We start from the raw sequence: 12,920 nt of genomic DNA on the forward strand, positions 1-12,920 counted from the left end.
GAGCAGCTAACACAGCACTGTTTTTCTCTTTCAACTGGAGTCTGCCTACATTTTCCTTATGAGCAATTTCTAGATAAGGAAATGAGAGTGCTCTCATTTGCGAACTGACAAGACCTCAAAAGTGAAGGCAAGAGCACTGACAATGAGCAGCCCCACAGCTTTCTGCAAGGGAACTGCCTAAGCTCTGCCCCTGCAGCAGTGGGGGAGCACACTGCAATATCATGATGTATTGTCTCATAAAGCCACTTTCCACCACAGGATGAGCTCTGTGCTGCAGCCATTCCACTCCCCCAGACTTATCTTCTTCTGCAGGCTGACCCACTACCTCTCTCTTGTTCTTCATGGAAAGATTTAGTAAGATTTGTGCTGGCAGACCACATTGTTCTGAGACTTGGGAATGCAGGAATTCTACTCCTCAGAGGTTCAAAAAGAACTAATTTACTGCACCACCTGTATCGTATGAGAATGAAGCAAATACTCTCTTTGTGTTTGATTCTTAATGTGCAGAATATGTAAACTGCTTAATAGCACTTCTGCTTTTAGCTTCCAGGAAACAAAAATTTGTGTGGACATAACAGTAAATACTGATTAGCTATTGATCCATATATACTCATATAGTTAACATCAACATTTGATGTATTTAACACAGTACTTGAAAAATGTATTTATTTTCCTTTTGGAAAACTGTCTGCAGCTCTTTCTGCTACCTTCCATGCATTTTTAACCTCTACAGTTATTACTGCAGGAAGACAAACATGACTGCTTTGCTTTCCAGATATGAGTTTAATTACTTTTGCTTTGTAAGCTTACTTCTACAACTTTATAGCATAAGGCACTGAAAACTCAATCTTGTTCCCAATGAAACATATCACATAAATGTTTTATATATTCTGCAGAAATAGAAGATCTAATCTGTTTGACCAATGCAGGATGCAAACAGACAGTGGCAGCTGCTGACAATCTCTCAAAACAAAATTGGAATGCTTGTTTGAAAGTACACTGTTGTACCTGCTGCTCCAGTTTCAAACAGCAGTCATTAAAGAGCCAGTGTCTAATAATAAATTGAGAAGAATTTCTCACATTTACTGTATTAGAGTTCTCCAAATACCCAATGCTTAATCTCCTAATTCCAGCCCCAAAGCCTGAAATTCTGCCTGCTAATTGTTATGCTAGCACTCATTCTATAAGGACAAGAGAATAAAACATTCAATGAAAAAAAAAACTCAGGTCAGTGCAAAAATAAGTTGTGAAACGTGTCTCAGAGGATTCCTTGTGTCACACAGGAATTAATATGTTCCATTATAAAGAGGCACCAGCATCACCAGTGCTATGAATTTACTAAAATTTCAAATGACTGGTAAAATTGAAGCCAACTAGTACTGATTGCCAGAGACAGCAGTAACTGTAGCTTGACATTTTGTTGAAAGGAAGCATGAAGGTGAATCTGCTGAATACTCAATCACTTCTGTTAAAATTCTTATTAAAATAAAGTAGGTTTTCCATTATGCAATTTCTTTTCTTTTGGTGACATGTCTGCTATTAGAGCTATTTCTCTAAAAGCCACCATAACAGACAATTATAAATTCATGCTCACTATGTAAGACAGATATAAAAATAGAAGTTCATACAAGGGACACCTCACATAAGACTCATCCTAAGGGAGAATTTGGCCCAGAAAGCAGTAGGCTTCCATCAATATTTTCTACACCAACTCATACTACCGAGGGAAGGACAAGGAAAACACAAATTTTAGAGACTGACTGAGTATTTGAGCTAGTTATTAAAAAAGCTGTCAGAATTTCCCATTTCCTCTAGTTGCTGTTTACTTCCAGAGGCCCTGGATGCTTTTATTCCAGGGTCCAAGACCTGTATAAAGAAATTGCATCAACAACTACACTGTGTATGAGCACAGAGTCCTTTCTCCCAGTCTCCCCCCAGACTGCAGTTCACGCACTTTTAGGAACGCACATCTGGTAACAGAACATTTCTGTTCCATCAGCCACATTAATGAATTCCAAGCAGCTGAGCTGCAAGTCTTTCAGCAGTTTCTCTCATCCTTACAGAAGAAATAGCAGGAAGGAATACTGCTGTTGCAGGAGGAGCTCAAAGGAAATCACACTCTAAAGGAAACTTCTGATGCCAAAGACAAGAATCTACTGGGTTCCAAACACCACAACCTGTATTTAGCTCCTATCAGATGTGACTTATTTAACTATTACTGGTAATTTCCGTTTCTAAAAAAATATTTTCACCCTCTCCTAACAAATTCCAGCAAGAATATTCAAGAGAGACCCTGCAATTAAAAGTACACATAAACACATACAGAAAATTAGTTGTTGCCCAAAGCACAGAGTTCAAAAAGCATCAGAAAGAGGAAACGACAGTCTGCCAGCTCAAGTGGTAGATAAAAAAAAATGAAGCCTTAAATTTCAGATAAACTAGGGAATTTAAATCATAATCCACTTGCAAATGCAATTACAGAAGTCTGAAAGCAATTTGAATTCTCAGAATAGAAAAAAAAGAACATAGGCAGTAGCTTCAAAACTGCTTTTTAGATTTCTATATATACTGCCACACACAAGCCAGATGGCTTATTTCACATTTTCATTAACCTAAATCCATTGCACTTGTGCAGGTCAATGAAGAAAGGCAAGCATTAGCTCAAATTCCACATGAAAAGATTAAATCTGAGATCTCCAAGCAGAGCCAGGAGTTCAGGGGTTGGGTAACATACCTTCTACCACTTGGTCACCAAATCAACTCTAACAGGGAATGACAAACATTCTCAAATAGCACTTTTGCAGACTGTCAAACTAAGCTGATATTCAGTAGGAACTGACTGCACTCACAAAATAACCACACCTAGTGTTCTTACAAGGAGTTTCAACAATGAAACCAAAAATGCAACTGAAATACTGAGGAGATAAAAGAGGAAACACTCTGGGCCTTCCTTACAGTCAAATCTTTCAAAGTCCCAAGACAGACACAATTCAACACTCTTGCAATAAATTTTCTGTAGATAAATGTTGTACTAAATGTAGAAATTTCCAAGCTTCCCAAGGAAACCAAATTCTTAGACTCTGTCCCAAACTAAACACACCAAACTCAAGACATCTTATATAAAAATCGATTATTTTAGGTAATGAAGAGAGTTGGAAATTAAGACTAAAGAAGTAATATTAAAAGGAAGAGCCTGTTATCCAAAGTTAGTACCTATTTCTTTTTTAACATACTTTGGGGAAGCTGACAGGAAATGAACCACTGCAGACCTCAACACTTCCAAATTTCTAGAGCAAACTAAAAATGCAGCAAAGAATCTTCTACATTTAAATTCTTTGCACATACGGTATGTAACCTAGTTCTCTAAATTTTTCTGCTTGTGCTAATTCAGAATCAGGTTCTCCCTAATTTTGTTTTACAGTTTATTAGCAATCCTGAGAAGCTGGAGTAAGACATGATTCATTAGGCTTATTAATCCTCAATGACATTATCTGATGTCTCTTTCACTCTCTGCATGTTTACCAACAAACCATCAGCTTCAGCTCTGTGTACTACCATGACAAGGTAACAGCTCAGTACATACACTCCTTTATTCTTAGTCCCCATATGAAGAGATGATCACTCAGGCTAGAAAGAAATACTTGCAGCTTCATTTCCTGAATTTCCAATTTTTTTAAAGATGAGCCTAGATATCAAGACAACAGTCACAACTTGGGGCATAAAAATCAACTGCAGTTTTCTAATGACCAAAAAAATACTTGTTGAAAAAAAAATAGGAACACATTATTTAAGATGAGAAAAAAAGGCAGCCAAGGCATCTGTTTGTAGAAGAAAGAAGATTTATCATTTCCTCCAAACAGGCAGGGCTTGCACAGAAGAGACCAAGGATTAGAACCAGCCAATGATTGTGCCTTACACCACAGATACTAGCAGAGATAGGAGTCACTGTATCAGCATCAAGCAACATCTTGAGAAAGGACACCTATGAAATCACCAGCTTTTGAGATGTAGTAACATTTAGTCATTTAACCAAAAGGATTGTACCTGTCTGGCAAAGTCCAAGAAGCAAGTAACTAATGAGTGAAAAAAATCTCAAGTTCTCTAACAGGTGATCTTAAGATTTTACAATCTGAAAGACACCCAACACACAGGCCCAGGCTGACTTTGAAAGATGGACACCTGCAGTCTCCAAGACAGATGTTCAGTGTTCCTGAAAACTGAGGTTCTGATGTACTATTTAAGAAAATCCAAACAAAACAATTCCTTCCTCTCAAATAAACAACAACTAAATAATTCCTCAGTGTTCCTGAAAACTGAGATTCTGATGTACTGTTTAAGAAAATCCAAACAAACAAACAAAACAATTCCTTCCTCTCAAATAAACAACAACTAAATAATTCAAGAAGTTTCTCCAGCCTCATTCTGAGGCTACTTGTGTTTGTTTAGACTATCAAGTCACCACCATGTAAAAGCTGCAGACTCTCACTGAGAGGAAACCAGCAAATAAAAATACATTAATTCCTCTGCAGGATGAATAATTTATATTCGATTTGTCACCACTGAAAAGGTAAGCAGCATGAATACTCATTACTGAGGCACACAGTCATGCAGTGTTGTCCCACAGTTACTGCTGGATGAAAACAGCACTCCAGATCCAGCACTAAACTGCTACCATTTGTCTATTCACATCAGCTTGATCTTCCAGGAATTGTCAGCTTTATAATTATTCACACATTACAGAGCTCTTGCACTTTCCCAACTGAATGGCTGCTGAAATACACTGAAGAATTGGAATCTGGTTCTGACATGCAGTTCCTCTCAAAATGGCTGAGAAATATGAAGCTAAATTCTTTTGTACCATATTCTGCTCCTTTGAATTCTTATTTGGAGGAAAGTGTCTGTATTTGCATTCATACACATTTCAATATATCCATCCATAGTATAATTCTTCCTTAGCCCTTGTTTGCCTTCAGTTAAATTTTACTATTATTCACCTTGCAGCAGCTTGCATCATGCCATTGCATGTTCCCACATTCCTGTCTAGTTTTACCTTTGAAACAGCAGAATCTCTTGGCTTTGAATTTCATTGGCTGAAATTTTTCAAGGCACTTTAGAAATTCTGTCCAGTTAGTACAGAACTACGAAAATCTGAATAGGTTGCACTGCAAATGAGTTAGTTGTTCCTTGCAGATCACAAAATTGCAAACAATTCATTTTTTAATCCTTAGTGTATAAAAAACTCTAACATTACTTCTAGAATCTAATGAACAATGGAAATGTCTGTCCAAAGCCCGGACAACTTGTGACTGCTACAGCAAGGATGTACCTGACAAGCAGGGTCTAGATCCATTTTTCTTCTCAGGAATTTCTCCACATGTCCAATTGTTGCCTCCCCAGAAACACGTACAAACTTCTTTTCCAAAGGCTGCACAGAAAAAGTAAAGATTTTAAGCCAGAGTTAAGCTAAAATTAAAGTGACTATTAAAATTAAAACTATTTTTTAAATGTTTTACACAGTCCTATGTTCTGTGTGGCCCAAAAACCCCAGGAAAAACACGGCAGAAAGAAGGGCAAATATGAGACAGAAAGGGCAGGAGGTGATACTGAAGATGAAAAAAGATGATGAAAAAATACTGTGAAATATGAAGATAAAAAGCATAAAAAAATGCTGGGTAGGTGTGATGTTATACAACAATAGGTTTGAAATACACTGTAATACGAGACTGGTTATTATTATTCTGATAAAAGCTCCAGCTGCACTCAGTATAAGAAAATCAAACTAAACATACTCAGGTTATAATTATTCCTGAAGTAAACTGAAAGACAAAAATTTAATCATATTTGTACCTTAAAATGCCCTGTGCCTTCATTAGCTCTGAAAAAACAAAAGAGTAAAATAGTCAACATTGCTAAGATTGTAAGTTATTAATATCCTCAAGCTCTTTATTATAACAGTGACTTATTGATTTATGAGTCTTGCATATCCAACTTATTTTCCCAGCTCAGGCTCCTTCTTTCATTAAATTGCTATACATAAAATAAGATTGGATTGAATTTATGTATCTTATTCTCCTACCCTTTGTACTTCTCCCTTTTTCTTGTAAATTCAGCTATTTAGGATGTTAAGGTTTCTCTAGATAAAATTGAATAAAACCCAATGCAGTCTAAAGCCATTTTTAAATACAATACAACACTAATTTTCATAGGAGTAGGTTGCAATATTGATGCTCAGGGGCTCCCAGGGCAAGATGCTGGCCTTCCATACTGTTCACATGACAGTATTAATGCTAATGCTATCCAGGAACTCAGGAAAGCAGCATGTGTTTCTCTGGAATGTGAAGTACATACAAAGGTGGCAAATAACCAAATCTCCAGCTGGCTTCAGCCAAGGTTCACTGATTTGCACAGCCTGAGCACGTGATCTACCACTGATCACCTATCTCCTTCTTGTAGTGCAATGTGCAAATTGCTCAATTAATTAAGGCCAATACACAGTATTTCATTATTCTTGCATTGCATTAGCAAGTATGTACATATGAGAGAGGAAACATTGCAGTATTTTCATTGCACTGGAGAGGGCAAAAAATCAACTGACCATTTGTTATAGCAAGCAAATATAACACTTGTGAAGACCACACCTCAATGTGGCACTTCAAGTTACTATGACTATCTTCACCTCTAAATATGTACCAGGTATCAGACAGAGCTAGGTAAATCTGTCATGAACTAAGAAAAAACATAAAAAAAGCTTTTCCACTACAGATGTAATTTTCTTTGGTACAGTTCCACAGCCACCGGTGACCACATTGTAATCCATAGAGACACAACACAGACAGTCAGACTTTCAAGGTAACAATTTCTTTTGGCTGGTCCAATCTATTCCAAGCTTTCTTTCTCCAGAATGCTTTATTAATCTCTCATTGCCAAGATAATCTCTTTGATTTTGACCATATAAATTATCAAAGGTTAAAAACGTCACTAAAGTAAAACACAAAGTAGATGGTGTTAAGCCATCATCTTTTTTTGTTAGAAACATTCTGTGCTCCCCTCCATATAAATAAAAAAAAACCAAAACACAACGGACAGTTCCACATGGAATAGATGGCATTTACACAGTATTACCTGCTTTGATGCCAATGCTGGACATTTAAAATAAAACTACCAAAAAAAACCAAATATAACAGATTCAAAAGTCATCTTGTTTCTCAGGCAGATAATACAAGTTTACTAGGTTTGAGGTCTAAACTTGTGCAAGTCAGGCATGAAGAAAATGAAAACTAAAATGAAGGCAGGTATATGGATTCACAATATTAAAAAGTTTCTATTATTTGAAAGCCACTGAATCCTTCCGGCGAGCAGATCCCGCATTAACGGTGCTGCCACCTACAGGGATCAGGGACTGGAACAGACAGGGATTTCTCTGCTCAGTTTACTGCAACTGCACGACTTTGCTAAAAATAAAACACATCTACATTTTAAAACTATACTTCCTAGGAAGCTACATATTAAACATTTAATTATCTGCATCATCTACCTGTGCATAGCTGGCTCTCACTATTGCACTGTAAGTTAAAACTGGCTCCCCACTATTATTTGAGATGGAAGAAATGCACATTTAATGAAAACCAAGAGCCAGTTAATGGTTCATCACATGCTAGCAGCACCCTCATGTCAGTCAGTTACTCTTACATTTGCCCACAACTCACCCAATAAACTCCAGAAGTATGGAAATGTCAAGTTCTGGTGGGATCCGGAACACTGAGCCCAGAACTTTTCGGGGTCTTCCTCTGCTTGGTGGAACTGGCTGTGGGACAGCTAAAATATTCAAGTAGCCAAAATGCAGAGATAACTTGAAATAAAAGCAGCATAAGATACTAACATGCACTGAGCAAAACAGGATAGCTCACCAGGTAAAAAAGCCCATGCAATTAATCCTCTTTTTTTATTACTAAATCAGCACTTCCTACATTCTATGCTGAGTATCTGAATCAGAATTTTAATAGCTTTCCGCACAGCACTCTCCAAAGAGCTTTGTTTGATAGGAAGACATAAAATAATTAGAATAATCCCCCACTGTTTAGCAGACTTTGAAGCTCTCCTTTTTACTCCTTTGTAATGTCTATTACTTATTAACAGCGAGAAAATAACATTAATGCACATTTTATATATATTTCCTGATTATAAGCAAAATATGTAGTTTAAAATAATTCAGCCGTGATCAGGGTTTAAGTGTTGCCAATTCATCTATTTTTGTAATATGAAATCTGTGACAATTTATAATTTCCAGATAACTAAGAATCCTATATTTCCATGTGTACTTCCATCTTCAGTTGTGAACTAATATTTTAAAGAAAACCCTTAAGAAAAAAATTATATGGTAAAGTGTTTTCTTAATAGTGTTTCTTAAAGTGATTACAGCTCACCTGGCTTGGGCACTTCTAATCCTCTTTCTTTATAGAAGTCATGCATTTGTTTTTTCTCTCCTGAAAAAAATGCAGAATACAAATAGAAATGTTTCAGATGCTGAGAGTATCTATTCTCACTGACCAATTTTCAATGGTTAGAACACCAAAAACTTTCCAAGTTTCAACAGACCTTCACCATCACCAGAATTTCATGAGGCTGAGATGCTTAAGAAACCCAGACTAAAATTTTATTAGTAAAAACTAGGAGAAAATCAGAAAAACTGGCCATAAATAATACTGAAATAGCTGCAAGAACTAGTATCCTTCTGGCTGTCATGCCTCGTGACATGACATGGTATTTTATAGCCTGTTCACATAGAGCACAGTTCTTTTTATACTAATTTGTATATACACATATATTTTTATATATACATACATGCTCATGTATACAAAGCAATACCATCTATAGTCCATACATATCCACTGGATTGTATATTTTACTCAGCCCATCCAGGGGGACTGTGCAGGATCACTGGCTCCCAAAGCTGAAGATAAATGAGAGGAGATTGTAAACACATCTAAAATCAGACACGTAAACATGGCAATGAGGAAAAGATAAAAGCATTTGAGAGAATTAGTCTTGGTATTTTTTTTCTGCTGAGCCAAGTGAACTTTTTACACAGAATGATAGGATATAGTTCTACTAAAGTAAGAGGGACAACTGTGAAATTATCTGCATGTTTATCTGGATACAGTGACAGCTGTGTTTCATGAGATAGAATACATATCACTACCACAACAGCATTTAGCAGCCAGAAAGATGCCAGTTGTCACAGTTAATTCATTACAACTTATAACCAAACATCACAAAACTATTTTGAAGTGTCCAGAGTAGCAACACAGCTTTGAATTGTTCAGTTTTCTGTTTTTTTCAATCTTTACATAGTAATGTAACAGAGAAAGGGACTTACTTTCCTCCAGGTTGACAACTAATTTATAGACTATATCTTGCAGTTGTCGGTCCAGTCTACGAAATAGGAAACAAACAAAAAAGAAGAGTCTTTGGTGCAAGACAAAATGGTTTCAGTAAACTGTAACAAAGATGCCAAATATAACATTGACATGGGATGTACGTGGAGAGACAACACCACCCTTCATGAACAGCTCAAGAAACTAAAACTCACTTTTGTGAGTTAATAGATATAGCATGCCAAAAAGTCTTAATCTTAAAAGGAAATCAAACCAAATAGTTAAGTGTTTGTATCACCTGTAACACTGAGCAAATGCATAAAAATACCCAGGGCAGGGATAACAAACCCTAGAAATGGATACAAACTAGAAGAAACAATAAAGAGAGTCTTTTAATCTTAATTATTGTGGTGAAACTCATAGTAGTGAAGAACACAATGTGTTTCTTGTAACCATTCCTTTGTTTAAAAAAGGAAGCACTACAAGTCTGTAGAACAAAACATTTAAAAGCAAGTAGCAAATCTATAAAATGGGACAAATTTATTACCTGATATTATAGAGGGGCTGTGTCTGATGTACAACAATATTGCACTTTGGACATCTGTTGCTATAGTAGAAGTGTCTCACGATGCAGCTTTTGCAAACTGTAAAGAAAAGAAACCCACAGGAGTCACATGTCCACCACACAGTGCCATCTGTTCAGGCAGAAGGGGTAAATAGACCCAGATTTCCCATAAAAAATTTGTCAGAGACAAAATGAAGTCACTGAACACTCCTAATCCAATGGATGCATGGGTGAGAGTTCAATGTGTGTGCAGAATGTGAGTAGGGACAAGGAAGAATATTGACTGCTGAAAGGCAGCCTACAAACACTTTCAGTAGCAACAAGGTAAGAAATCATAACTCTGCCATTCTCACTGTATTTTACAAGTCCTTTAAAAACTTAGAAAAAATGCTACTAAGTGGAAATACCTAGAATAATAAATAGCCTACTATCAAGTCAGCTCTCCATCTGCCTGAACAGAGGAAGCTTTTCCGTAACATTTACCAGGAGAGTTCTAAGACACCACCACAGCTGCATTTGCAACTCTATGCTGTCCTTACTGACAGCTGTGCCTCTTTGTAAACTGCAAATTGTGCTGAGCACTTTGTGCTATAGAACAAACTACTGAGTAGTGCTCTAAAAAAGGGGGGAGAAAAAGAGAGAGAGAAAGAAAGTTTTCCATCTATGCAGTGTGAATGTTTGGGAGATCTAGTAAACCAGGATTCTTGGATTCAGGTATGAACACGGCTGAAAGAGCTTCACAGAAGGTGTTTTATTAGTTTGGAGAGAGAACAGTTCTTTAGCACTGGGAAAATTGTTGGCACTAGGATCCAGGGGGAAAAAATAACAAGACAAGCACATTGAAATTAGTTATTTATTACCCACCTATTTCCACTAATCAGATTATGGACAAACTGTGCCATGGGTGCAGAGCACTGTTTCTGTATCTGAACTGGTATTTCCACAGGAGCTTATGGGGTTTTGTGAATTTATAAGCTCACATCAACAACAGCTGAGGAAAATTTGCAGTCCATTAAAAGCAGAGCCACTCAACTTTCTTTTCTCAGTTATACACTCAAATTCCTGGAGCCTACTTTAAAAAAATAACTAAGAAAATGTATGTAGTAGCTCTACTTTTGTCTTACTTGGGCTTTATCTTTTCCTACATCTTCTTCCTTCTTAATATGGAAAGATGATGTCATGATTAATTGATTTAATAATTTCTGATGCTTAAAATACCCACAAATGTATCTTGTTTAAGGAACAGAATAAGCACAACACACGTTCACTTCAAACAGAGAATTATTTTTCTGAACTCAGAACATTTCAACAGCTGACCTGGTTTGAATTTGCAAATAAACCTTTAAACAGGCAATTCTGACAGACACTTACAGGTGTGCAGACATTCTGTAATAGTTGTAGCATCGATGAAGTATCCTTTGCAGATGGAACACAGGATGTAGGGGGTCAGCTCTGCGAGGTTTATCATACGCTGCAAACAAAAAGTGGTGAGTTTGAATACACATGCTAAGCCATGAAATTCCTTGACTGCATCTTCCAAAATACCACAGCCTTAAAACCATGGGGAAAAATGGGATAAATATGTTACAGGAATGGGTTTTCCTAACGGATCAGTTACTTATCATATAGAGTTCGTTTTTAGAAGACTTTTTCCTAGTCTTCTAAATTGAACTTTTTGACAACAGTAATCCAATTTGTTTCATGAATCTTACCTAAAAAGAAAACTTTAAACAATAATTTTGGGAAAAGTTCTTTTGGATTAACTCTTTTAACAAAATATCACATAGCCAGCAAGCTTGAAGTGCATATGGGTGGCAAACTACATCATTATTTGAAAATGCTCAGCAATGCTCAGCTGGAGTCCCAAATTAAGATATAGAGAGAGTTTCTATGACAAGAGACAGTCATCTCTTGTTTGTACACACAGTTATGAAATATACAAGTACACATAGAGGCAAAGGCTGAAATTTCACTACTTTGAATTCCGGTCATGAAGAACATTTTCCAGGAATGCACACAGGTAGTTCCACAACAGCTTTCCTCACTGAATAACAGAATTTCAAAAAAGAACAAATTTCTTCAACAGCGACGATCTGAGCTGTGTCTGAAAGAGGTGACACATTAGATTCCTACGTTTCCTCTCGTCTCAAAGCCCGACCAAAGGCTTCTTTCCCTCAATAGCACCATTCATCTCGCCCACGAGCCACCGTCTACCACCCTCCCAGCCACGCCGAGAGTTTGCAGGGCTTCACTTAAATGAGAGAGATGAAGTGAACTCGGGTAATAATAAAATAAATATTACAATTAAAAAAAAGTAAGAATAATAAAAAGTCCATAATCACACGCGGGGCAGGCCGGGAGCGGGGCCTGGCGTGCCCCGGGCACCCTCCCGCCCCCTTTACCTCCCGGTCGTCGTCCGAGTCGAGCTCCCCATCATCCGTTCCGAACCGAGCCCTGGTGTCGCCCTCCATCTCCTCCTCCTCCTCCTCCACCTCCTCTTCCTCGTCGTCTTCGTCGTCGTCGTCCTCATCGCCGCTGGACTCCGAGCGACCCCGCTCGAACTCGAAGGGGTGGGAGCGCGACCCCGAGCAGCTGGGGGCCCCTTCCATGTCCTGGTCCTCATCGGCCGGGCCCAGGCCCTGTTCCTGGCCTGCTCCATCCCCTCCCGACAGCGCCGGGACCCCGGATCCGGTGTCTCCCTCCATGTCCACGGACCGGGGCTGGCACGGGTCGGTCCACGGCCCGGGGCGCCTGCGTGGGAACGCCGCGGGGCACGCTGGGAAATGTAGTTCTGAAGAACGCAAGGCTGCGCTACCGCACGTGCGCTGAGCCACGGCCCGTTTGTATTTATATCCCCACGGTTGGTTTGGGGTTTTTTTTTTTTTCCTTATTTTTTTTTCCCCAATTATTTTTTCCCCCAAGGACTCGCCAATGAACGCTTAATTTTTCCCGAAAAACTCTCAATCACACAATACCAGTTT

At 38.1% G+C, this 12,920-nt stretch overlaps 1 protein-coding gene across 2 annotated transcripts in view; it reads right to left on the reverse strand.

Annotated features, from left to right (window-relative positions):
• PCGF6 (polycomb group ring finger 6) overlaps positions 1–12,763 on the reverse strand; it is a 30,834-nt gene extending 18,071 nt beyond the window's left edge. For both annotated transcript variants that reach the window (XR_005953457.1, XM_041415301.1), the window contains exons 1-8: positions 12,342–12,763; positions 11,311–11,410; positions 9,922–10,018; positions 9,377–9,432; positions 8,424–8,483; positions 7,707–7,815; positions 5,848–5,875; positions 5,327–5,425 (exon numbers count right to left, since the gene is read on the reverse strand). Coding sequence is in view for 1 of the 2 variants with exons in the window: in XM_041415301.1 (XP_041271235.1) it covers positions 5,327–5,425; positions 5,848–5,875; positions 7,707–7,815; positions 8,424–8,483; positions 9,377–9,432; positions 9,922–10,018; positions 11,311–11,410; positions 12,342–12,644 (852 nt within the window). In the remaining variant the exon portion in view is untranslated. The remainder of the gene's footprint in view (positions 1–5,326; positions 5,426–5,847; positions 5,876–7,706; positions 7,816–8,423; positions 8,484–9,376; positions 9,433–9,921; positions 10,019–11,310; positions 11,411–12,341) is intronic.
• Between the last annotated feature and the right edge of the window lie 157 nt (positions 12,764–12,920).

This window comes from Onychostruthus taczanowskii, unplaced genomic scaffold (genome assembly GCF_017590055.1).
Source record: "Onychostruthus taczanowskii isolate IOZ18803 unplaced genomic scaffold, ASM1759005v1 scaffold5, whole genome shotgun sequence".
Classification (NCBI taxonomy): Eukaryota; Metazoa; Chordata; class Aves; order Passeriformes; family Passeridae; genus Onychostruthus; species Onychostruthus taczanowskii.